At 40.0% G+C, this 26,087-nt stretch overlaps 1 protein-coding gene across 1 annotated transcript in view; it reads left to right on the top strand.

The window, feature by feature from the left end:
- The first annotated feature begins 588 nt into the window (after positions 1–588).
- Positions 589–26,087, top strand: part of EFCAB6 (EF-hand calcium binding domain 6) — a 108,773-nt gene continuing 83,274 nt past the window's right edge. The window contains 4 exon segments of the mRNA XM_075491299.1: positions 589–610; positions 6,228–6,448; positions 7,539–7,654; positions 9,937–10,000. Coding sequence (XP_075347414.1) covers positions 589–610; positions 6,228–6,448; positions 7,539–7,654; positions 9,937–10,000 — 423 coding nt within the window.

Here is a 26,087-nt window from a genome sequence, read left to right as displayed (position 1 = left end):
AGGTCAACCCACCACACCGTGGAAGCCTCTGGTAGCTCATTTCGGATCACACAGGAGCTTATAGTCTGATGTGGCTCTGCTGCCGGTTGTTTGCTACAACCCCATCATGAGAACAACAAATTGTGCTAGAGCTGCAAACTGTTCACCCTTGATCTGCATGGGGAATTTTGTAGCCTTAATTGTTCTCTGACAATTACAGAGACTGGCACTCTTTCAAGGGGAATAAAAAGAAATAAAGGACAAGCTTACAGCGATTCTTTTACTTTAGGTTACATAAACCAAAATGTGCTAGGCTTAAAAAAAAAAGCGCTAAGAGAAAATGAAGGTGAGACTTGCTACCTGTCTTGCCAAACACAATACAAAATAGTGAAGCCTTCAGAAACAAATAGAAAAAGCATTCTGTTCTAAAGCTTCATTTATCCCTCTAAGAAAAGAAAAGGACGTGGCCCCATGGTTCTGAGTGAAACACTGTAACAGATCCTCGTTATTCTGTTAGTTAGAAACCACCTTCTACATTTCTGTCTAAACTGGCCAGAAATATGTTTATACCATTTGCAAGATCCATCTATCTTGTAACTATAGTGAAACATGCCTCAGATGCAGGAACTTGGTATGTAGACACTTGGGAAACTCTTATCAATTAAATTATCGAAATGAGAAGAAACAAGGGCCAAATCCCCTAGAGGTTATAAATGCTGTAATTCTTCTGAAGATAGGGAAGCAAGCAGAGCTATTCTGATTTATGGTAACTGAGGATCTTGCCCTGGTACTAGTAGAATCGTACTTAAAAATATAAGCAAAGGATCTGATTTATGACCTTTTATGCACCAGCGTGAATTCCAAGTAACATATAAATCAGGAGCTATTCTGTGCAGGTAAGTTATTCTTGATTCATGCACTGATGTTTTGCAGGTGTAAAGGTAGTGTAAGTGAGACGAGAATATAGGCTCAGTATCTGATGAAACTTTAAATTTGACTGCTCTATATCAGTAATCTTTGACTTTCAGTATATGGACTTCTTAGGGACCATGGACTATTTCTGAAGGGTCTGTGAAAGGCCATATACTTCCACCAGAAAATGTCTAGTGGTCCAGAAAAATACCAGTTGCATTTGGTTTTTACAAGACTAGTTTAGGGCTCCATCCTGATTTTCTGAAGTCAAAGAAAGCTTTGCTAATGATATCCAGCAGCAGCAGGATGTGCTTCTACTTACCTTATTTTTGTTGTAGCCTAGTTACTGAGCCATATAGCTGTTGCTGCCTTAGCCTTTTGAATGGTCCTTTTGCTAACAAATTGATTTAAATATGTCTGCTGAACCTGTAAAAAGGGCAGAGCAATGTTGAAGAGTCTGTGAATTTCCCTCTGGCTTGGGCACGGTACAAATAGCTGGCACAGCCGGTATCAAACCCCCCGTACCTGAGAGCAAGCTTGGTAGTGCCTGAGGAGGCAATGGCAGAATCAGCTTGCGTTTGTTTCAAATCTACTTATTGTCTGCTCATATTTATGACGGGGTAGATCTTGCAGCCAGAATCCGTTCATTTGAGCTCTTGGCCTTTGAGAAATGGACCCTTCCTGTTTATGGTTTCTAGGGAGCCAAACTTGCACGGGTGCCACTGCAAGTGTATCAGCCAAGTGACTGTAGTAATGATGACACTTCGGCATGTATCAGATGAAGAATAAAAGGTTGTTTTCCACCTGAATGGCGGAGAAAGAATGCTTGGAGGCTAATTTCTTTTAATGGATGACTACAGAGCTAGGACATCTGCCAGGGGTTACTGCTGTAGATGGGCTATGCTAGTAAATTAAGTGTGCTTGTGACTGTTTCTTGGCACTGAGGCAAACTGGCGTGGAATAGCCCATGTCCAGACTGTTAAACACTTCTCACCCTTCTAAACAGGACGGCTGCATGCAAGCTGCCCATTGGGAATGGTTCCTGACCAAGCTAACTCCCAAAATGTACCCAAGAAACTGCTTGACCCAAGCTTGGGTCAAAACCCAATCAGAGATTATTCTAACAATTTGAGTGTACAGAGGATGAAGATGCAGCGCCCAGCGACAGTACCCAGCAACTGCTTGATTTGCGGCATGTTTAGCAGTGGGGATGGTCTCCTCAGATCTACTTCATTGCTGTTTAATAACACAAAGATAAGATTGCTTAAATTGTTAGAGGGGTGTTGTTTTCTGACCCCCCCCCCCCCCCCCGCTTCTCCCTGGTAGTCCAAAGCACTGAGCTAGGTAATGAAAACTTGAAGTGTTTGAACTGTGATGGTTCTGCTTGTTTATTCATTTTGGATGGGGTTTTCTTGGGGGGGGGGGGGGGGGGGAGCAGAAGGGCTTTTCTACCTGTGTAAAATGCTGCACAGCGCTGCATTTTTGCTAGAGGACTAGTAAGTCTTGCTCTTGTCTTGCTGTTTTTCACTTGGCTGTGCAACGTCTGCTTTATTTTTACTTCTCATCTCCCTTTACAGAGACTTGACTGAGCCTCCTTATATGGCTTTTGTCATTTGTACATAGCATGTTGGATTTTCAGAAGGCTACAGAACTCGTAGAATTCCCTGTGCTAACATTTGCTTTCTGTACTGTGGTAATTGAATGGCAGGAGCGAGGTGCAGTTGATTAGCACATATCAGAGAGAGGAGGAATTATATTATACTCTCTGCCACTCAGTTTGGGAATAAACTGAATTTCTAATTTTGAATTACGTTTGTAATAGAGGAAACAGGGCCTTTTAAAATATTTCCTTTGAAGTGTCTGATTGGGTTAACTACATAAGTATCAATAGAATTACCCTGTGATCCAGTGCATAAGACTGCCAATATTTGAAAGTATTTTTTTGACTGATGACTGTAAAACAGCATGGAAAAGATTGGGTGATAGCACCGTCACCTGGTTCACACTTATTTTATTAGCACTCTAAACACGTTCCATGTAGGCAAAGCCTCATCATGTTCCACATGGGTGTTGTGGTTTAACCCCAGCTGGCAACTAAGCCCCACACAGCCGCTTGCTCACTCCACCCTGGTGGGATGGGGGAGAGAATCAGAAGGGTAAAAGTGAGAAAACTTGTGGGCTGAGATAAAGACAGTTTAATAGGTAAAGCAAAAGCCGTGCGTGCAAGCAAAGCAAAACAAGGAATGCATTCACTCCTTCCCATCCGCAGGCAGGTGTGCAGCCATCTCCAGGAAAGCAGGGCTCCACCACATGTAACGGTTACTTGGGAAGACAAACGCCATCACTCTGAACATCCCCCCCTTCCTTCTTCTTCCCCAGCTTTATATGCTGAGCATGGCGCCATATGGTATGGGATAGCCCTTTGGTCAGCTGGGGTCAGCTGTCCCAGCCGTGTCCCCTCCCAGCTTCTTGTGCACCCCCAGCCTACTCGCTGGTGGGGTGGGGTGAGAAGCAGAAGAGGCCTTGACTCTGTGTAAGCCCTGCTCAGCAATAACTAAAACATCCCTGTGTTACCAACACTGTTTCCAGCACAAATCCAAAACATGACCCCATGCTAGCTACTATGAAGAAAATTAACTGTATCCCTGCCCAAACCAGCACAATGGGCAAAGCCTCATTATACCTGAATAAGCCCCAGAGCGTCACCTCCCAAAGTTTTGAGCGGTAGAGCATTGTCGGCCCTCAGCATTCCTATTGGGAGCTCATGTAATGGTGTTTGTGATTGCAGGTGCTGTTCAAGCTGTATGGTTGCACAGAGCAGATGCAGACCGTATAGCGTTGCCTAGCGGGTCACCAGTGAGCCACACTTACGAAACCATTGCATATGCCGTACAATACTATCTCTGTCTGATTGTTATTTTCCCAGTTAGCTCTTCTGTTTATACTTACAGTATAGTTTGCCTCTGATTTCCTGGTGTGGAAAATTAATAATAGCTCTTCAGAAAACGGAGTACTTAGTGTAATGAGCTGGTGTCTGGTATATGCATTTTTCTCCTGCAAAAGCCTAAAACTCTAAATAAACATCTAAGCAACTGTACTGCTTAATAAAATAGCAGGCTTTCTTAACTAAAAGGTTGTGTTTTTAAAGATTTTTAGAGTACTTCAATGCGCATAGCCTTCAAGATAATGGCCAGAAACATTTCCAGATATAATTCTGTGTTATTTGATAAGGGAGTTAGTCTGCCACTCTAGTCTCTTACTCTAAACTGCATATCTGAAAGTGCTGACATAGGAGATAGTATCCAGCATACCACAGAAATTGTGAACTCCTCTCATCTGGTCATTGCTGGTCAGCAAGAACTATCTCAGTCAATATTTTTGTCAGCAAATTAGATCTCATGTCAAGAAATCAGGTTTTGTCTCTCTTGTTGCTGTTGCCAGCCACACTGTTTCTTTTCATGTCCTATATTCTGGTGTATCCTCATAATCTTGTTTTAAACCCAGGGGAGATGATGGCCAGAGTGACAGCCTGGCCTAAGTGTCAACCTAAGTGACAACCTGGCCTGAAGTGTAAGTGTTCACAGTCTTCGGACTTTAAATCCTTCTATTGCTCAGAGGACAAGCACTGTGTAACTTGCAGGTGGTATCATCTTCTCAGTCCTTTCTGTCCTATTGTTTGCTTGGGGTTCAGTGGTGCATTTCAGTGTAGCAAGTTGCAGCGGCCAAGGAGTCCTCGTCCTGCTTAGGGTTTGGGGCACATTTCCCTCACTGCTTTGAGGGAAGTCGTCTGTCACAGATATACCATGTTTGCTGGATCCTGGGAACATGAACAAAATCCATCTAGTTCTACTGATGGAGAGAGGGTGGAAGAGGGAGCCATGGCCCTTCTCACCCAGTTCTTGTTCTTCCTGCTTGTATGTGAGGAAACAGGGTCTTTATTTTCTTCCCTTCTCTGAAGTCCATTGGAACTTGAGAGAGATGCGTTCTTTGGACCACTGTCGCACTTCTGTTCTGAAGTCACTACAAGATCACTGTTTCCAATTATAACACATTAACAGATTTGATATACATCTTATCCTCTGGGAACTCATTTGAAATGACTATACACTTACCACAGAAAGCTCATTTTCTGGAGCAGTAAGATTTATAGTTTGTTCCAATCAAGTATGAATTTGCTGTTAATCCCAATGTGGACATTCCTCTTGCAAGTAATTTATAATTATTATCATGCGAGGCTTCCTCCATCATGGTTCGTGTCATGTTTCCTCCCCTCCTTGCCATGTAGTTTTAGATTTAGGGTCAGATTCATTGTAGGAGTAAGCTGTGACAGCTCTATTGATTTCACCGAAGCTGTATCCAGCTGTGAATTTGAATGCGTTCTTTTGTCGGAATGGCTTGAAGTTGAAACGAAATGTGCCAGGCGTCCATGATTGTATACTGTCATTGTAAGGAGGGAATGAGCATAAGAAAAAATTTGGCTCTCATAAAACTGCAGCAAAGCTGTAAATAACAAAAAGCTGTATTTTGCCATCTTGCTTTTTGTAAACAGAGCTTCTTCTGAAGGCAGTTACATTTTGTTTAAGAGCAGATCCTAGATTAAAGTTTGGAAAAAACCCATAAATGCCTATGAAGTAGCCCCAGTGTTCAGCTTTGTATACAAAACCTCCTTTGATTCAAGTAGAAGGTAATTAAATGCTCATAGCTGTGGCTGAATTTGGCTCATTATGAATCCAAAAGAAATATCAGGCCAAATCTTTTGGTCCTTGTTTAGTTCTTGTTCAAGTGTAATGAGAGCCAGAGGTGTCTTAAGTCATAGAAGGCATCCCTGTACACTACATTGCACTGTCAGGTACTTCCACTCTCCATTGCGGGTTATGTTTTTAGTGGGAAAGGGGCTGGCACGCGTAGACTCCATATACAGACAATGAATGTTGACCCCACTACTACATTGTATCTCTGCCCAAAGCTCAATAAATGAATAGTCTCTAAATTTTACAGGGCAAAGAGATCCTCTCTGTAGTTTGAAGTGGGAGGGCTGCTGTCGTGGAACGCATCTATGCACTGTAACTTTATTTATTGTTTTTTAACTTTTAAAACTTAAATGTATATTCCAACTTACTGTTTTGGCTGTAGTAGCAGAAAGAGAAACCCCGGAATCTTTTATTTAAATACTTACCATTGTGTTTGATTATTTATTGCTTTCAAATCAGTGGAAAAACAATAACCAATTTACTTATATATTTCTAGAAATGAACAGATTTTTATTGATTTCTCAGAAAAATGTGTGATTTTGCCAGACTTAGGAGTATCTGATGACTGCCTAATATATTTTACAGCTACGCCTGTGAGGTCTGTCCCAGATCCCACATTATTCTCCTGGGACATTGGGCAGATCTTACTTCAAAAGACAGCTGAAAAAGAAGATGAACTGAAAAAAGCATTTCAGATGCTTGATGTTGGTCAGACCCTGACAGTCACAAAGGGTGAATTCAGGAGAGTGATTGAAACCTTTCTCTTCCATCTAACAGAAGCTGAATTTGATGCTGTGCTGGCAGAGGTATGCTACGTCATCGCTGTTTATAATCATTTAGAGGCTGTTCCTATTTATGTCAAGAGCAAAATTTCAATGGGAGCAGGTTCCAGACCAATATTATCAAAAAGATGCTAGACATGGTCAAAACCTTCTGTTCAAGTGAAAGTCATAGCAAACTTGCAAAAGTAATGTGAGCTAAATTTGATGATTGGTATGTTTATATGAGGATTTTGTCTGTGTAGTGTGTCTTACTATTTGAAAGAGTTGCAATTTACTAGCAGATTTTTTGATTAAAAAAAAAGATCTCACAGCTTAAATTCATATACATGCGGTGTTATGAATATGCATAGATTAGGTTGTGAACTCTGAGTCAGAGACCAGCTGGTTTTTGTCTGCGCGGGGAGGTTTTCGGCTCACTTTTGGTATTTGCTACCTTATAAATCATCGTCAGATTGGACTTGAAGGAACATTGGGTGTTTATATGATATCATGACTGACGCTTATCAAAAATAGGGGAGGATTCTGATGCACAATCTGCACCAGCATTATCGTACACTTAAATTTCTGTCCTGAAAGTTTAGGTGACTAAGTTTTTTTATATATATATTTTTCTAATGTACTTGACTCTTGTTTGTTTGTTTAATTTGGGTGAACTGATCTATTACATTTGCATTTTAAACTAATCAGTCTGTAACGGGTTAAACCCATTTCAGCTAAGACTGATGTCAAATTCTTTGCTAATACTAAATTGTTATTAGGGTGACACATATATACCTGAAACACATTAAATAGTCTTTTGGAACAAGAGAAGGATGCATCAGTGAGGCTGATGAGAATGAATATACTTTCATATATACATGTGAAAGACCATAGAGCTAGAGAGTTGAGAAATCTTTATCTTACATGATGGAAAGACTAGTAGGTTGTAACTTTTTTTGGGAGGGGTTTACCAGATACTAAATTAATGCTCTGCTTAATTCTAGACAAGTTACTGAGAAGTAGTAAAGCATAATACACAAAACAAAAACAAAATTATAAGATAAATTTGTTTTTGCTGTTTAAGAAAAGAATGAGTAATCAAATGTAGTACTTAAAAAATCTGATGTAACTGTAGGACTCATCCATGTATATTGAAATACAGATCGCAAATATTCGCAAAGTTACTGTGCCATATCTTGACTTCCTGTCAAAGTTCACTGAAAGTGCCAGAAGCACCAGCATGCTCAAATGGTAAGTGTTCCACATTATGAAGTCAAATTGCTCCTAAACTGTAATCATGAATCACTCGCGAGTTGTCTAGCTCTCAAGGCAGAATCTAGCTGCTCATGTGAGCTCCTAGTGACATAGAGACACAATACACTTTTTTCTAAAATCACTTTTTCTGTACGTGTAATTGGCGTAATTGCCATAGGAATGTTACCTGATTGCCAAAGGGAAGGGAATGGTCTGCCAAGCCACTGATCTGCTACTGGAAAAATATGAACCTTTAAGACTAATAAATCTGTTCTCTAAATTAACAATGAAAGTTGTTGTGTACGAAAGAAATTATAACTGATTCTGTTTAATAGGGATTTGAAAACATGCCACGCAGCTTCACGTGTCTTTAAGTGAAACACAGAAGCTAAGCCAAGGGACCCAGTAACGGGAAAGTTATAATGTTTCGGGATTCAATCCTTTAGGAGTAAATAACTCACATTCATCTTCGTTTCCAGTGCAAGTAATTTTTCAATAATAAAGTTGAGAAGACACCAGCTGTGTGTGAACCGGGATTAAGTTTGGATTCTTACCTTCGATGAAGTAAAATGGAAAGTAGAGCCATACTCTACGTAAAAATAAAAATACCCCCCCATCTGTTCTCTCACAGTAGCTTTCTTAGTGGAGCACTAAATGTTTTTCACAGCACACCCCTCCCCCACCCCAGTGAAATATAAAGGGTGAAATTCTGCAAGGGGATCTGCAGGGAAATTCCTTTTTCTTCAGTTTGTCTTGTGGGTTTGTATGATCTAGCCTTCAATAAAGAGGTGCCTGAAAAAATATTCTGTAAATTCCAGTCCAACTTTGTTCCCAGCCAGTGCAAAGCTAAGAAAACTCTCAGACAAAGAGAGAATGAGGGAGTGTAATACTGAGGATACAAAAATGGGATTAGGACTTTGAAAGGAAGCAGGAGGAAGAAGAGGAGCAGCAAAAGAAAAGAAGAAAAAGGGAGGGACCTAAGCCACTTTCTCCCAGAGAGGCAGGGGAGCTTAAAAAATTCTAATTAATTAGTGAAAACTAATTAAATAACAAATGAGGGATCTTTCCTGGAATAAAAGGTTAATCTTTTCTTTATTACATGCAATATAATAAAACGGTAAAGCTTTTTGTACGCTTGGGGTTGGATTTTCTTCCCGTGTTCCAGGAGAATATATAAGATGTTACTCTTGATTTCCTTTTAAACTCACTAAAATGTGGAAAGTAAGGATCACGCTTAGACGATCTGGTCTTTTGGCCAGCCAGTTTGCTGGAGAACTGCTCTCAGGCTGTCTGCAATGTACGGAAGCAAAAATAAGAGGTTTGTTAGAGCGATTGGGCATCGCCCGCTGTAATTTCACCACTGGAGGGCAGTGCAGGTGCTGTTTTCCAGGAGTTTTGCTCGGAGGCATGATCAGAGCTACTTACTCTCCCTATTTAAAACTCAAGCAATTCCCCCAAATTCAGAGGCTGACATGATGGCAGAGCTTGGCTTCTAGGACGTCATCCCACAAATACAGACGTGAATAAAATCGCACGAGGCTTTTCAGAAGCAGTTAGTTCAGGCTGAAACCAGAGAAGGATGTGCAGAGAGTGGAATTTGGCACCTGCAGAACCCACTAGGGAAAGTAAACTTGGCTGGTAGCTGACTCTGAAAATGACCTGCTCTGGTGCTTGATGCAAGTCAATAGGATGAGGAAACAAAAGCAAAAGCAAAGCGTTGTATTTTTAATTTTGAAAAGAATTTTAAAAGTTACTGCTGACAAATGGGTCTCAGATTTGTGCTGGGGAGAAGGGGAGGAGGAGATATGCTAGTTGTTCTCTGAAGAGCACTTGGTGGGAGCAGAGGAGAGGGGGAACTGGCACAATAACTTTCTTGACCTTGGGACTCCCAAATATTCTGTCATTCCAAGGGCCAGACCAAGCTGCTAATATCCCTTTGTGTCCCTTATGGCAGCCAAAAAAAACCTTCAAGAAAAGATGTTTTACACTAACGGTCATCACACTTGTGGTAGAGGAGCAGCTGCCACATCTCTGTTCTGCTCAGGGATCCAGATTTGCAGTGATTTTCTCCGAGAGCAGTGCAGAGCTCTGAAGGACAGCCACAAAAAAGGCAGGATCAAGCTATTTTCCTGCATTTGTAGTTCTTCACATGCTAAAACAAAACTCTCCCATTGATGTCCCTACAGTGGTCTTTAACGGTACTGTTATGCACTTGTGGTTTATATTCATTGATGCACTTGTGTTTTATGTTCATCTAGTCTTTTTCATTATATTTTCAGGTTGAACAGCCACAGTAGCCAAACAATGACATTAAGTGAGCTGGAATCCCTGCTCAAGGAGAAAGTATGTTGACCAGGGTAGTAACAGAAACCACATGCTGGGGTAGTAATTCATTTCAGATAAGTAGATGTTGCTCTTGATGTACTGATATCAATTTAGTAATATGTTTAAAAGGCTGTTGCCCTGTTGTTGTATCATGAAGATCTGGTCATACTTGTTTGCTTAGGGTTTTGTTGTTGTTATTTTGGGTTTTTTTATCATGCTAAAGTACTAAGTAGTATTTTAAAAGCCTCCCTCATCCACACTGTGAATCCCTTTTAAGCATCAAAAACCTAAGCACTTTTCTCTTTCAAGCAGTCTTGCAACAAATCTGTAGTGTAGGACTGGCACGGTCCCACTGTGATTTTATTTCTTAGTTACTAGATGCTTGTGGCTTGAGTAACAACACTTAACTTATTTAAGAAACCAGATTCTCCATGGCAGTGCAATTTCTGTAATTGGTTAGGCCTTTGCAAGACTAGTGTAAAACATTCTGTCACATCAGAAGAACAGCATTTTAGGCATTTTGTACTCTTTTTACTTAGAAGTATCCAGCCACCTGAGAGCTCAGTCTACTTAAATCTCAACACAAATTTGAACAGCACAAAACCACTTTTTTAAAACAAGGAGGAAGTGATGGTGTGACTAGGGGAAAGCTAGATTTTTACTATTTTATTTTTGCACAAACTGAGCCATGAAAATCTGTTTATCAACATCATGATATTTTATTATATTCGGGCATTTGCAAGTTAACCTAATGTCACATATCACACCTAACAATAGTTACTATTTACAAGGACACAGAAGAGTGTTCCATGCCTTCTAGAGCACTGTGTGACAGTCTGTTGGCTCTACCCTAAGACTGTTCATAGAAGAGGAAATACATTAAACATAACCTGATGTAAATTCCAAGGAAAATCCAACCTCCTGCTGTGCTTGGCATGGGCTTGGCCTGTAATTTGGGAGGGGGAAATAAAATCTTTCTGATTTCACAGCTGCTATTGCACCTCAGGGCTGCAGTAGTATTTGCAACCCATTTGCTTCTCTTCCACTGAGTAGGACATCTGAATATATCCTCACTCTAGTCTGAATAAAATATTAACATATCGCAAGGCTGTTAGGACAGATTGTATCCAAGACAATCTTTTCTCGCTGTAGAAAAGCCTATCAATCATAACTTGGTATAGTTGTTATTAATGTCATAGCTTTTATTCATTTGGCTATATGCAGCTAACTGAAGAGTAACGTTTACATTTTCATGTTAAGCATTTCCTACCACAAAAGAAACTGCTGAAATATCTTCTTATTATAGAATTTCTGAATTGAAAATACCCTCCAAAGTCCTAATTAGAGATCTGGTATATTTAATTTACAAGGTTCTATGTTATTTTTTTAACAGCATTGTGAAATAGAGCTGTTACGTATATTTTAGTACATTAACAAAAAACATCATTAACTTAAGGCAAGGTTACTGCTATGTATATATCCCAGGAACAATTCAGTTAAATAAGTACTGCAGGATATGTAAATGCATGATGTACACAGATAATTATTCAGATACATTTAAGAGTTCATATACTCTTTTAAATACGTATCTGTAACGTATCACGGTGCTTATTCCCAAGCTAAACCTTATTCTGCTTCTGTTTGCATGCACGTCATCAGTCAAGGATACTTGTATATTGGTAACTCTGACTAGGTTTTGAATTTGTATGTGTATGTTAAAAAAAAAAAAAAAAAAACCACAAAAGAAAAAGTCCCTCATGTCCTCAGTAAAATAAGGAATAGGAACAGTAATTTTCTCTTTGTATAGGCAGGAAGCCACATTTGGACCACTTACCACATGTACCCGTATTTAGACTTCACAACTGGTGTAATGACCAAGATCAAGAAAAGCAGCAGGTGGTTCAGAGCATCTTCTAGTCAGTGAAAAGACATAGGCAAACCAAGACCTGACAGGCGGCCTTGGATTTCTCATCACTGTCCTGCACTTAGAAACTCTAGCACGCTGACAGTTCACTTAACCAAATGACCCAGGGCTGACCTTGCCTGTTTTTATGACGCCAAAGTTGTTTGTTGTATCCGTTGGACGTAAGTCTTACTGCCTTTGTAGTCAGTCTTACTTGCTCAGTAAAGCATAGATAAGCTAGGAAAAGATTTTGAGTATTTCAAATGCCAGGGCAAAACTCTAAGTTTAGTTTTGACTATAGGAGTCCTTCCATCATTCCTAGTCAAATGTAATAAAATGTTACTCCTGAAGGTCACTGTCTTGGGAAAAGGAACTTTAAAGAAAAGGAGCGGGGGGGGGGGAACCTGATCAAGAAAGAAAAGTAACAGCAAACTGTAGGAAATTGGCCACGATGTGTAGGATCCCCAGTGCTGCCTCCTAAGCAAAGAACTTGGCCTGGGAAGGAGGGCCAAACGCTGAACAGATGTGTGCCTGGGAATATAAGTGATGGTGCATGGAAGAGCTCTTTTCTACTGACCTAGTGAGTGTTCAGGAAAGTAAGGCAGCAATGTAGTTGGGATAGTTATGCACTTCTTTATGTGCTGCAGGTAACAAGAACCAGAACTTTCAGACCGTACCAGAAGTCCAGACCCTTCTTTTCCATGTTCCTGGCCAGCCAATGCCCTGGCTGCATGCTACTGCCCTGGTGCAGCAGAGACCTGTTCAATAAAGGGCAGCTCGTCTTCTAAGCACCCAAATCTGCCCTCTTTTTCTTTGTAGAGTGCAATTTCACTGACTTGGCTGCTAGGACTCCAAAAATAGGGACAGGATTTGTTCCCCAGTAATACTTGCAAAAGGACACGGCACCATAGAAAGAAGCCTCAACTTCAATGACACAGTGTTCTTGAATTGTTCAAGAAGAGCTTGCAACCTGAAACATTTTTTTTAACAACAGTAGAAGGACTCTCCTGAAGTGAGTCAGCTCCTCCAAATAATAGTCTCCTTAAAGGAATCCAGCAAGTATGAAAAAGAAATAACTAAAACTCAATTTGTCAGAGTACAGAGATGGTTCTGTACTGCATGTGCACATCCGTTTTATATGGAGGTCTTTCACTCATAGTTGGCTGGTGGGAGTGGGAGTATTATATTAGCTAAGTTTGGACCCCAACTGTTTCTCTTTAAAGATTACTGAAGTACTGGGATTGATTCGCATTTACAATAAGGCCATTCATGTAAAGCACAATGTAAAGAGGACTGAAAATTGATTTATTTTGTGTACTCATTGCACAAATTTCAAGGTCCCTAAAAATTGCTAATGGGTTGTAAAGGGCTGTCAATATGAACAAGCATCAGGCCCATATATTTTCCTCACTCCCCCCTACCCTCATCTCCCCTCCCCCATTAATTTTTGATTTTATGTTTATGAGGATCTGAAAATAGTCTAATTCTTTTCTATCTGGTTTGGGCCTATCTTTACCAGCTGGTAAATAGGAAATGTTCACTGTAGGAAGCCAATACTCTGCAGAGTGTAAACAGATGGAATCAATATAAAGTGACAAGTTAGACTGTGCTACTGAGAATACAGAGCCAAAACTAAGAGCATAACAGTCACGATACTTATTTTGTTCCAATTCATTTGGTACTGAATAGCACTTCATATATGCACAGCTGTGTCCTTCCGTTTTTTACTTTCTTCTGGTTTGATGATGACAATTTCAAAGAAAAACTTTAATTAAAGATTTTACACAAAATGGCCCAAAGTAGAATATAGGGAAAATGAGCATTGATGTGTTTATAGCACGAGAAGAATATTTTTCAGGCATTTATTTTCTTTCTTTATTTTTTAACAAAACAAACAAAATCTGATGTGTGTCTCTCTCTGCGTGTAATATGCTAGATTGATAGATCTTTGCAGATTGAAATCTTCCATTTGGTGATAAGGCATATAACCATAACTCTAAAAGCTTCTCCGTCATCCCCCTTCTTCCCCCAGTGCCTGTTACAGCAGGGTGCCACGACGGGCAGGAAATCTAAGCGTACATCTCTGCATGGCTGTGCCGACCGAAGGGAAGGGGACAGCCAGACAGGGAGACTGCTACAGACTGCTGTCAGACTGCCCTGAGACAGGCTGGAAGCAGAGTTACTGGGGGTCTTCCTTTTCCTGCCCTGGCCAGCTTGCCTCACGTGCACCTCCTTCCCTCTCGAGAAGGGTGTTTTGGAGACCGTGGATCTGATGCGCGGCCCCTTCAGGGACGGTTAGTGGGGTGGTAAGCTTCCAGGCTGTCCTGTGTTGCAGGGTTTGCCTTGAAAGCACATCTGAGCTCTAGTCCTTTCACCAGAGAGAGTGCCAGGTGTTATAGCACGGGTTTTGCTTTACTAATTTATGCATTTTCGACACGTTTTCACAAAAATGGAAGAAGGCAGCATGTTTTACCACTCTGTCCCCAACTTATTCCTTACAGCATATTTATTAATGCTGCCATAAAAATTTTGCTATTTTTGCTTTCTTGGCAAATAATTACCCCAGATTTCCCATATGTTGTTTATTAGGGTGACTGTACAGCTCTAATGAGGGGCAGCAACCACAAGTTTGAACACAGATTTTGCTTCTGATCCTCGTGTCAAGGGCAAGCAGCTTTTGTTTCCTGCAGAAGAAACACTGGGTCTGTCCCAGTCTCCTCCATGCATATCCCCCTAGACAGGCAAGTCGTTGTAGCGCATCTGTGCAGAACTTCTCTGCCTCCCCATCCAGCCTGCTGCCTTCCCTGCAAAGCACAATTCTTCTCCTGGCTATAATGCTGGGGGCCTGTTTGTCTCAGGGATTCCCTAAAACCTCTCTCAGACTCATTCAACACCAGGAAGGTGGTATATGTTATTGTAGGCAGAATTCAGGAGTTTGGGGTAATGGGAATGCATGAAAACCCCTTTCCAGATCTCTTTCCCACCCTTGCCAAATACCCTGAGCCACCAAGCAAGTTCCAAAAAGGCTAGGGAGAGGGAAGGAACACATGACGCGGGTGGCACCTTGCAAGCCCAGACCCATGGGAGACACAGTTGCTGAGGAAAATACCTTGATATACAGTGACTGGCAATACTTGTGGGGATAGCAAAATGAACTCCAGTGATTTGTGGCAGGAAATTGTCTCACAGGAAGCTGCAGTCTGCAAAAGGGAGTGTCTGGAAGTTCCTCCTGTTGCGATGCCTGTAGAGGATGTGCTTTCCATGGATATCCTTTGTGCTTCTGAAGTATAAGAAAATATTTAAAATATTCATTGTCCTCCTTCTTCCCCAGGGATCCCCAAGTGCTTCACATGCATAAATGCTGCCGAAATGCAGTCACTGCTGGGGTGGGGAGAAGCAGCCAGCTGGCATGTGTCAGTGACAACAGAGAGCGTTATGCCAAAGACACTATGACAAGGCCCTGTTGTTGCTAAAAGTGCTGTGATACCACTCATACTCCGGAGAACAAACAGGAACATTGCTTCTAGTGTCTCTGCTGAAGGATTCTGATAGCATAAACTGGTTGGTACGTAGCTTATCTAACCTGGAAGGACAAATGGTTGTATCAAGCTGGCAGAAAAATGTACCACCGGTGCCAGACACCACAATATCCAAAACCTTCGCCTCCCTCATTAAATAATACATTTCAGTTAAATCTGATTACAGGGAGAAATTAATCAAGATTGCTGCATGTCTTTCTCCATGAAAAGCTTGGAGTTGTGGTGGAAATGTTTTGCCAGTTGTGGCAAGAAAGAGAAATCCTGGCCTACTCTGGTGAAGTCTAATCCTTTCTTTGAATTTGAATTTCCTTTGTTGTTTTATATCTGTCACTATAGGAAAAGACTTTTTTTAATGAATAAAAACTGTCTTTCCTTCTTCATGTCTTCAGCCAGATAAAAAGCTTTATCCTCTTCTACCCTTTTTCGCCAAGCAGAGTTGCCAAGGGGTAGTCAAATCTGCCTGATTCATAGCTACTTACTTTGGGCAACCTTTGCTTACATCAGTGGATGGTTATAGCCACAAATAGGCCTATTCGCTCTGCATAATGCTCTGTAGTGAGAGTACAGGGCTTGGAATCTTGACTCTTTGGGTTAAAACAAATAAAATATGAAATTTTGGCTGCATCGGAGTACCAGCTTCACTGTGATCAGGATTTCCTCCAAGGACTTTCCTCCTCCTTACTCCTAGTAGCACCGCAGAGCATATGCAACTGAGCTGGATTTAATTCTGTTTCAGGCAGCCGCATGCGAATGAGTGAGTAAGGAGCAGCGGCAGAATCTTTATTATTGCTGCTATTATGTGAGCCAGAAAGAACACAGCCTGACTTTCAATTCCCCGGTTGCATTTGCAGAAACAGCAGTTAAAAAGAGTGGTATTTTTAAACAAGGCTTTATTCTTGTAAGCTGAGTAAATTCAACACAGAACAGAGTAAGCATGGAAGCCTTCAATACTACTTTTATTGTCAGTTTTCAGTTTGTAAGCATACTTTAAGGTCCAGGTTGCTGAAATTTTTAACAGACTTGGAGAAGAGAGTTGCAATTGCTAGAATTCGAATATATTCATCAGTTTGTCCCATCTATACTTTTTCTTTCAACCTCTAAATCTTCTTGATTTTGGTAATTTTTGAAGTGAAGTGAGAAAAAGAATGCTTTGCTATATGTAGAACAAATAATTCACTGATATTCTGAAGTTCACTGATACTTATGAAGTGTATACCTGCCTTGATCTTTGATATTTGGTTTCCAGCAAATCTCTAGGTTTCAGTTACTGAAGGAAGTTCATCCTCTGCCTACTGTTTAAAATATATGAATTGTATCTGAAATTCATTGCTTTGCCTAGAAGAGTTTTGAAGTGTACTAGTGCCATTTGAAGAGGAAATTGCCTTAGACATTGAGTAAATGCAAAATAGTCATTTCTCACAGAGTGTTATTGTAACATTTCCTACTGTGCTGGGGAAGGTTGGCCTGTATTATCAAAATAGGTATAAAATGGCATTTTGTATTACATGTTAGCAAAGCTTTCCGGTGCTTGCATTTGTGTCAGTTGTGTCAGTATTGGTTTCTTGTTCCTTGAAATCACCTGTAATTTGTAGATTGCAAAGAATGTGAAAAACATTATCAGGTGCTGCAGACTTTTTGACTACAGCTGTGCAGGATGGATACAGAGGCACACACTAAGGCAAATTCTTGAGATCACCTGTTTTAGGATGAAGGACTCAGAATTTGAAAAGTAAAGAAACAGCCATGATTTTTCTGTGAGAGCAATAATAACAATAAATGACGGGGCCTTTGTGATCTTCTGAATGACAGTGTCTGGGGGCTGTTGCAGCAGGCTAATTTGCCAGTTTATCTTCTGTCTGCAAGTTGCAGCCTTCAGCCTTTCTCTGACTAAATGGATGCAGTAGTGTGCAAGGATAAATATGTTCGTAATCCATTCCAAAGGGATGAGTCCTGCATCAGAATTCATCCCAATCAGATTTTCAGGATGAGGGTTAAGATACTGGAGGGACAATGTGGGACTCCACTTGCCTGCAGTCTTGCAGAGTGACATTGGGGATGGACGTTCTTGGCCTCAGACCCAGGACAGGGTTGAGGAGTCTGCATGGAGATGCTGGTGCCTACTCCACTCTGAAAGCTGAACAGAAGAGGGAGTGAGAACCCCAGAGGCTCTTCCAGAGGAAGAAGTAGTGAAGAGAGGAAAGGATTTCCTTACTCTGCTTATAAAAGGTGTTCGGACAGCCTGCTGCTTGACCCCTTCAGTTTCTTTGGCTGACATAGGATATACATAAGACATTTTTGAAATATTATTCAGCAGAACTAATGTATCAAGAGGACAAAGCATGTGTGCAGGACATACCTACAGGAATGAGGAACCCGCCCCTTTCACAGCTGATTTGAAATTGTTGGCTTCTGAATGAGAAAGCGTCTTCCCACTCCTGCTGAGATCAGTGAGTGGAGAAAGCAGAGCCATTGCCTCTCACTGGAAAAAAGATCCTGATAACCAGGTGAAATCTTGCCTTTGAAAAAGGCAACAGCTCTGATCGGCTGCTTCGTCCTTTTGCTGAATTCCTGCAGGTAGTTTGAATATGAGTGGGTTTTTGCCCACGGGGTAGAAGAACGCTGTTGTTTGAAATAAAATAGTACCATGGCACATCTTCACATCCTGTTCAACTTGAGGCAGTGAAGAGGGAAATGTTGTATCGTGTACTATGATCTGCTTACTCTCCCCTTAGCTTGATTTTCATGTTGAAGTGATACGGTGAAATTGTGAAACTCAGAGACTGCCTCCGAGTAGGGTGAAGCCAGAAAGCATGGAGAGGCTTGATTCAGTGACCCAGTCATCTTGGCTTGGCAGCTGGGTCACCAGGAGCCTCAGAAGAAACACTTAACCTTTGGGGGCTCTAGTTTGCACAGCTGCATAAGGGAGTAATACTTGCTTACCCCAGAGGTACAATGTAACCCTTGATTAATGTTTATATAGCGACTGGAAACTAGATTTTTCTGCTCTTCAATGGCAGAGCAATGGCTACGTATTAATATTGGGAGTCCATACGTGCTTCAGATATGATGGATCCAGTGCCGCTACTAGTTTGTACTGACAGAAGCTGCAGCAGAGCCTGCTCTCTCAGAGCAGGGACGTGGGGATGGGAAGTAGCTGGAGCTTTGACTGCAGTAGGGGCTGCAGGAAGAAGGATGGCCCAAGGATGATGGGGTAGGAGAGTAATATCCAAAGAGCATGTGGAATATTTCCTTAGTATCTTTGCCGATGGGTTGCTGTGAAGTTGTGCTTATAAGGCACTGTGATGGAAATGTTGAAAGAGATCAAGTGATGACAATGCCTGTGAATTGATGCCAATGGCACGCAGGGAGATCAGCTACAAACTGCCTTAAACCAACACGAATCTCATGTTACATACTCTGTTTCCGAATAATGTTTAGTGTCTTATGATTTTGAATGACTTTCTGTGGATTTTGGAGTCTATGAAATCCATCAGGAAATACGGCTACAGATACTATTTGCTGGATAGGGACCTAAAAGAAAATGAAGCAAATTAGGATGGTACTTTATTGCTTTAGGATTTTTGTTGTGGTTTTTTTATTGGGATATTTTTTTCATTTTGAGCAACTTCCAAAATAATTTTTGTCAGTTCATATTGCCTGGCTACACCATTTCATTTTGTGTGTTTTTTCTGGTTGGGATACTTTCCAGAATTAGATATCAACAAAACCAATTAAATAATTTGGTACAGGCAATTATAGAACAGAAGCAATACTCTTCTAAAGCAGGCAATCAAAACCCCAAAATGATGCTTTATTTGACAATAAACCTTGTGTTTGGCATTGCAATCTGAAAGGTAATAAATCTATAAAAATGCTACGACATCTCATAAGTGCTGAATAATAAAAAAGAACACAAATTTTTATTTTGGGGGTTTAAAGCTCTAAAATGATGAATTTTTATCAAGAAAAACTTCTGAAGCTTAACAAGTGAAAATAATGGTACTGAGTCACCTCTGTATGAAAGAATATCAGAAATAATAGGGAGATAAAATGTAACATTTATTTTATTTGCTTACTGATGGAATACCACACAAACAACTGAGATACTCTTTTGAAGAAGCCTAGTAAAACTGAGAATGTTTAAATATACCCAAACTATACCTGAATGTCTTATTATGGATGAACCTTAAGGCAACCTGAAAGTGTGTTCGCTTCTCAAAGTACAAGTGCAAGACAATTAATGTTAATAATACATTTAAGGAAGGATATTAATTCCCTAGTCAAAGGCATAAAATGCTTTTCTTTTGAAAGTATGGTTAAAATCATGGGTCAAATTCACTTATCTGCTCATAATTTTGCACTGATCCAGTTAAACCTCCAGGACAACATAAAACAGATGAATATACTCCACTCCTCCATCTGCAGATTTATTAATGTACAAAAGCTATACCTCTTGAAATCATCATGCCCTAAAAGAACATTGTCCAAGTGAGCAACTTAGGTCATATTGACTGGGTTTATTTTGTCTGTACCATAGTTGGCTGGGGAGGCATGGGCAACCCAAGAAATTTGAATCTAAATGTCCTCCGCTATCTTTTAAGTATATTTGTGTCTCCCACTGAATTCCTCATAAATTGGGCAAGCACAATACTTTCTTTTTTGCATGCTGGGAGCCTTATTGATTCACTTGACCACTCCAAAAATCTGACTGCTGACAGTAGCGATAATGGCTGAGAAACAGGAAAAATTCAAAGTGAATAGCAAAAAATCTAAATGAAACGTGGCAGATTTCTGGGCCTCCCATGGAATATTTAGATTCTCGAAATCACCATCCAGGAAATTCCTTGACAAAAATCTATGCCCGCAGTCTAACAAAAATCCTTGGGTTTCGAAGGTGTTTTTTAGCATATCAGGGGCAGATAAGCAGGCAGGTGAAGTAAATCCTAACTGTCTTTTTAGACTGTTTAGGCCAGGTTGGATGAGGCTTTGAGCAACCTGTTCTAGTGGAAGGTATCTCTGCCCATGGCAGAGGGGCTGGAACTAGGTGATCTTTAAGGTCCCTCCAACCCTAACCATTCTATGATTCTGATCTGTCCCCCTTTCTTCCCACTCAGCTCTCCTCCTCAGGCAAAAGCTTGGAGTGTCATATTCCAAACCCAGCAGCCTAAAAAGTCATGTTCATCAGAAAGACATTTTCTTCTATTTGTGAGGTTCCCAGTGAGGTTTCTGTATATGTAAAGACCGTCTGCTTCAAAGCTGTGGGTCCAGGGATGTTCTAGGGTATTGGATGCTCTACTAGCTGCTATGCCATATTTCTTTGATATCTTTGTCTGTCATATTTCACTGGACAACATAGCTTTCATAGCATGGACCTGTGGCTGTGACTTTTAGACAAAATGCATCTCATGTGATAGGGCCTGGGCCTGTGCTGTCCTTTAGGTTTCTAGTTTTGAATTACAGTATAATATAATCCACTTAAAATGCTTCTTTCTGCATTGGTCTTGAAAAAAAAAGAAAACAATATTGTTCTTTAGACCAAGTTCTGCCACCACTTTTCTTCCTGCTGTCTCTTCACAGTGTGGTCTCCTGAATTGATTTCTGGTTTTGGACTCTGCAGCTGTTTCTGATTCAAGCCAAAGCCTGCTGAATATTTGCCTTGGATTGATTAACAAATATTTTATCCTGTAATCCCGTTATGGTTGTTCTGGGACACAGTGTCGAGTCTCTCAATTAACTTTAATGGACTTTGGACCAGTCCTGTAATTATTAGGAGGGCTTTTTCTGTCAAGATCCTGACTTAAGGCACTGTCCATACATATCTTTTGGGCTGGGGACACTTACTGTATAGTCAGGGGAAAATATTCATTTTCAGAGACGTGTTTTGGATCCACAAATTCTGTCAGAGAGCCCTGTTTGTGCTCATAGCACTTCTTTCAGATAGGCCAGCCCAACTCCAGAGAGACAGAGCAATTGTATTACCTCACCAAAAGGATATTAAAGATTTTCTGAAAAAAACCCAGTAGTCTAACATTTCTGAAACCCAGTCATTGCTAGGAAGAAGTAAACCCTTTTTGGATGGACCTACCATCTAAAGATTTACTTGATTACGTGAAAAATATAACTCTCCTTAAGACCAGATCCCAGGTCTTAGCTTTCATGCTTTCACAGTTGGGCAGTCTTGATCATCTAGTCCTAATGGTCAGGAAAGTTATTCACGTTTCATACCGGGGCTACGTTCTCCAGTTTTGTGGGAAAAACCACCCATGAAATATATATATGCACCTATTTCCTTAACATCCCAATGATATCCTGAATTCACTGCAGCCAGGCAATACAAACCTTCATTGTTAGATAAATGATTGAAAACATAGGAACAAAACCCATCTGACTTCTTCCTATATGCGATAACTGGATTTAATTTAAAAATCAGAGAAAGAAAAGGGATATGGCAGCAATTTTAAAATATTGAACTTAAAAGCTTTTTCTTAAAAGTCACATGCTCCAGACGAAGCTGTCCCTAGGCACCATTAATGTACTCATGTGGCAGTTATGCAGCAAATAACTCAAGGTTATTTTCTTTGGCAGCAATTTCAGAGCAAATCTTTGTGTAAAGAATGATTTCTTTTCCTTGAACAATGGGCTGGATTCATAAAAAGTATAATGGGTACATTTGTTTGTTTTTCAATTTTAACAATTAGGAGATATTCATATGTGTGTAAAAATGGAAAGTTGGAAAATAATGAATAGTTGTACTTATAATTAGCATATTTTGATACTTAGGAAACCAGAAGCCATTTCTACGCTTATTAAATGTGCATTGTCAGCTTCAATTTTTTGAAAATTACTAAGTAAAAAAATACTTTCAGATGAAGTGTTGCTTAAGGAATATGTACTGAAACTAAAAGCAAACCCAGACTTTAAAATGCATAGTACAATTCTTAGATTTGTTGTGCTTGTTTGTGTAATAGTCTTATCAGCACTGAGATATGCGCTAGCCTTCTAGCTTTTAAGCAAAACTTGTGCAAAGATCTCCCATTGTGGATCTGGGTAGTCCAGCTGTATTCATGGCACTGATTCAAGAATATTATGGCTACACAGGACTGGATGCTTCAGCCTATCAGAGCCAAAACTAGCAATAAAGTTAACGTAGTTGGGATCCGTGTGCTCTGAAAGACTTTGTGTTTGCAAGAACAGGGCTTTAGAGAGGGTCTGATCCAGTGCCCCTTGAATGTAATGAACATATTTTCATTATTTTCAACTGGTTTCAATCCAGTCCTTCCATCTTGGGTGTATAGAGGAAACAGTGCTCAAATTTAAGCAGGTATTGAACATAAGCAGGTACTGAAATATTTTTTTCAGATGATAACCTATGAACTGGCTTAGGTTATATAAATAGGGAGATAAACAGGGAAGTCATAGAAATAAATAGGGAAATCATTTAATGACAGGAAGGGCAAGGCAATCCAAAGGCTAACTTAAAATAGCTGAGGCTTGTTGCCCTTTCTAGTAAGTGAAAAGATGCTAGCGTATGCAGAGAGCAAGCAGATGAGGACCACAATTCAGGATTTCTGAATCACCCTGTGGTAGTGCTTGTTCTCCTTCTTTCCTCTATAGAGAAGGACGGAAGAGACTGCTGTCAGCGTTTAGAGCTTGTCTTTGGGAATACGTTCCTTGGTCAATAAATTTATGAAAGCAAACTAATCATTGTGATGATTAGGACCGACAATTTGGTTTTTAAGGCATATTAACATAGATCAATCAAGAATGATGCTACATAATTTGTGTTCTCTTCATACGCCCAGATGAGGGCAATAGCAAGTCTCCTATTGATTTTTATCATTTATCTGGCCCAGTTTTGATAGCTGCTGCAAAGACCAACTCAATTTCCATTCGTTACATGTCCAGATTGTATCCTGCCCCTTCTGTAACGATGTGGTTAACGGTGTGCAAAGCATGATGGTGATCCTTGCCTATTCATGGGGATCCTGTATGAGAAGCTGGAGCATAAAGAACAGCGCGCGAAAGTGCAATTTTGAACCAGTAATTAGTTCTGTATTTCTATTTGTTTATCAAATGGGATTGACTTTCCAGCCTTGATATATGCAGATCCATAATAAGCCATTTTGTTCAAAACAGCAGAAATTGCCTGAAAGTAACGGTAGAAAGTTCCTAGGGGGAGGGATGCAACTGTTTTCATGCGACAGGAAAGAGAATACCCCATGGGTTGCTGAAAACCCTCACTAATGTAGGATAATGACTGAAGAGTGTTCCTGTTCTGTAGTAAGGCCATGGTAATTTGTGTATGTATCTGGTTTTTGTTGTAGGTTGGGGTTTTTTGGTAGATCAAAAACTGAACTGTAAACAAGGGAGAATTTCAGACACTCCTAAAATGTACCAAAGTGTTATTCCTGATGCTGAGATTTACTACTAACCTGATTTTCTCATGGCATTTTCATAAAATACAGCTGTCAATCCCCAAATAATCCAATCACACAAATGTGTCTGAAGTATTCCTTTTATTTTGAATGTATGCATGAAAAGTTTGTTCAAAGTGGAACCAAATCTATCCATTTTATTACATATGTTTCTACTGCACTTCACATATGTCATAGTACTGTCTGTATATTCATTCTGTATTTCCATATGTACAACTCACAGCTAACATAATCTTAATCCCTTTAAAATTTCCTTGAAAATAAATTCACAGATAATCCTCACCCTCTAGTAAGACACAAAGAGAAAGCTCGAGGGGAAATAGGGTGTGGGGGAATTGCTGGGGAAAAGAAGTGAAGTCCTCCATGAATTATGCATATACCCGTGGCTTGCATGCATCAAAAACAGGTGTGTGGTTTATTGTTATAACCAGGAGAGCCCATGGGCTGGGCAGGATTATAATTCAATTGTTACAAATGGGAAACTGAGGCAAGAGGCAAGTCAATGACTTCCCAAGTTTATTAAGTAAATTTAATACTGTGATTGGGAATTCCTGTCTTTCAGAACGCCACAAAAGTGATGGAATTATGATGATCTTAGCAGCTAATCATACCTTCACACTTTGCTGTACAACCCAAAGAACAGGGAGGAAAACAGGGTATGTTACAGTGCAGCTGTCTTTTCTTGTCCCAAATGGAATTTGCCAAATGGCTAACCAGGTTCTCTTCTCTTTATCACCTAAATGGCCCCATAAATTGCAAGTGGAATTTCTTCCCTTTACCCCCCATGTTGATGCAAGTAGTGGGTTATAAATGGGTGATATTTGTCTTTTTTTCATAAGATCTTGGCTTCTACTGTGAGGATCTCCGAAAGGGTTACTGTCCCAAAGATGTCTGGAAAAAGTACTGAGCAGAAATAGGAGTTTTATTTTCATATATTGTCAAGGTCAAAACCAGAACACAGCTTCACATCAGGTGCTCTCATTCCCAGAATGTTGGAAAGTTGTGCAAAAAAAAAAGCCACAATCATGATTCAAGGGATGGAGTGGATGCTTTAGAGCTTAATGTTAGCAGTCAATCTGTTTAGCCTTTGACAAAGGAGTTTAAGAGGTGACTACATCATATGGTGTAGTATCTTCACTAGATACACAAATTCAAATGAAAAAATAAGGCAATCAATTCTTCTGTTATTAGTCTTTGGAACAATTCATCAGGACTAACTAGATGCATTTTTGTCAGACATGCTTTAATCAAACACAAGTTTTATTGTATTTAGAGACTAATTATGGGGCTAAATGCGAAGGAAGTTGAGAGAAACTTAGCTGCCTGTGAAGCACAAGTTGTTCTAATGGTACTGTTTTAGCTTTAGACTTGATGGATCCTCTTTATGCAACAGAACTTTAATTTTAATTTTAAAAAATACATCTTTCTAGGTTTCATGATTAGGAAGATAAAACATGAGCATGAGTCACAGCAGTGTTTTCTGAAGGGGATTGGAGATAAATCCTACAGTAACTTGTGATAAAACTGGTCTGGACACTCTAACAAACTGTCGTTCTAAAAGGTGAAAACTGCTCATTTTTTCCAAGCATTTGGATACACAGTCTGAAGATGGCAAGTGCATACAGTATTAGCAACTTCACTGCTGATCAAGAGAAATATCTAGAAAATAAACACTTGCAATCAAAGATTAATTTCCAAGCTGTGGAAGTCAATACCATGTGGAAATGAGTTCTAATTGCAAAGTGAGGTTCCCATTTAATCCAGATGAAGCTGCTGCAAATTTTCCAGCCTGCTATAAAATCCAGACAACTTGCTACAGAGTTTAGGTATGACTTACCATAAGTTACACTGGAATTTGTTTAAGAATAACATAATATTCTTGTATTATTAGAAGAAAAATGTCCTTGTGCGATATATTAAAATTCATGTTCATGTAGCTGGCCAAGAAAATGGCACTGTATGTAAGATTTGAATGATATTATGCAGACAACTTATATACTATAGACAATCTTGGGCAGAGGAAAGAGACCAGAGAAAAATGTAGTGGGAAGGTAGAAAAAAGTAATTCACTGCTTATTTGTTTTTCACAATCTTTTACATATTGTGTTTCTAAAGATTTCATTAATTTCCTATTTCTTCAATTCACTACAAGTATGATCTAGAATAGCTGTGTTCTCTAAAAAAGGGCTCTTTTTCTCTAGGCTGTGGAACTGTTACTGTGTTAGAGA

Source organism: Mycteria americana, chromosome 1, assembly GCF_035582795.1.
Source record: "Mycteria americana isolate JAX WOST 10 ecotype Jacksonville Zoo and Gardens chromosome 1, USCA_MyAme_1.0, whole genome shotgun sequence".
In the NCBI taxonomy this organism is placed as follows: domain Eukaryota; kingdom Metazoa; phylum Chordata; class Aves; order Ciconiiformes; family Ciconiidae; genus Mycteria; species Mycteria americana.
The sequence above is the reverse complement of the archived record's forward strand: the minus strand, read 5'-3'. Positions and strand labels throughout refer to the sequence as shown.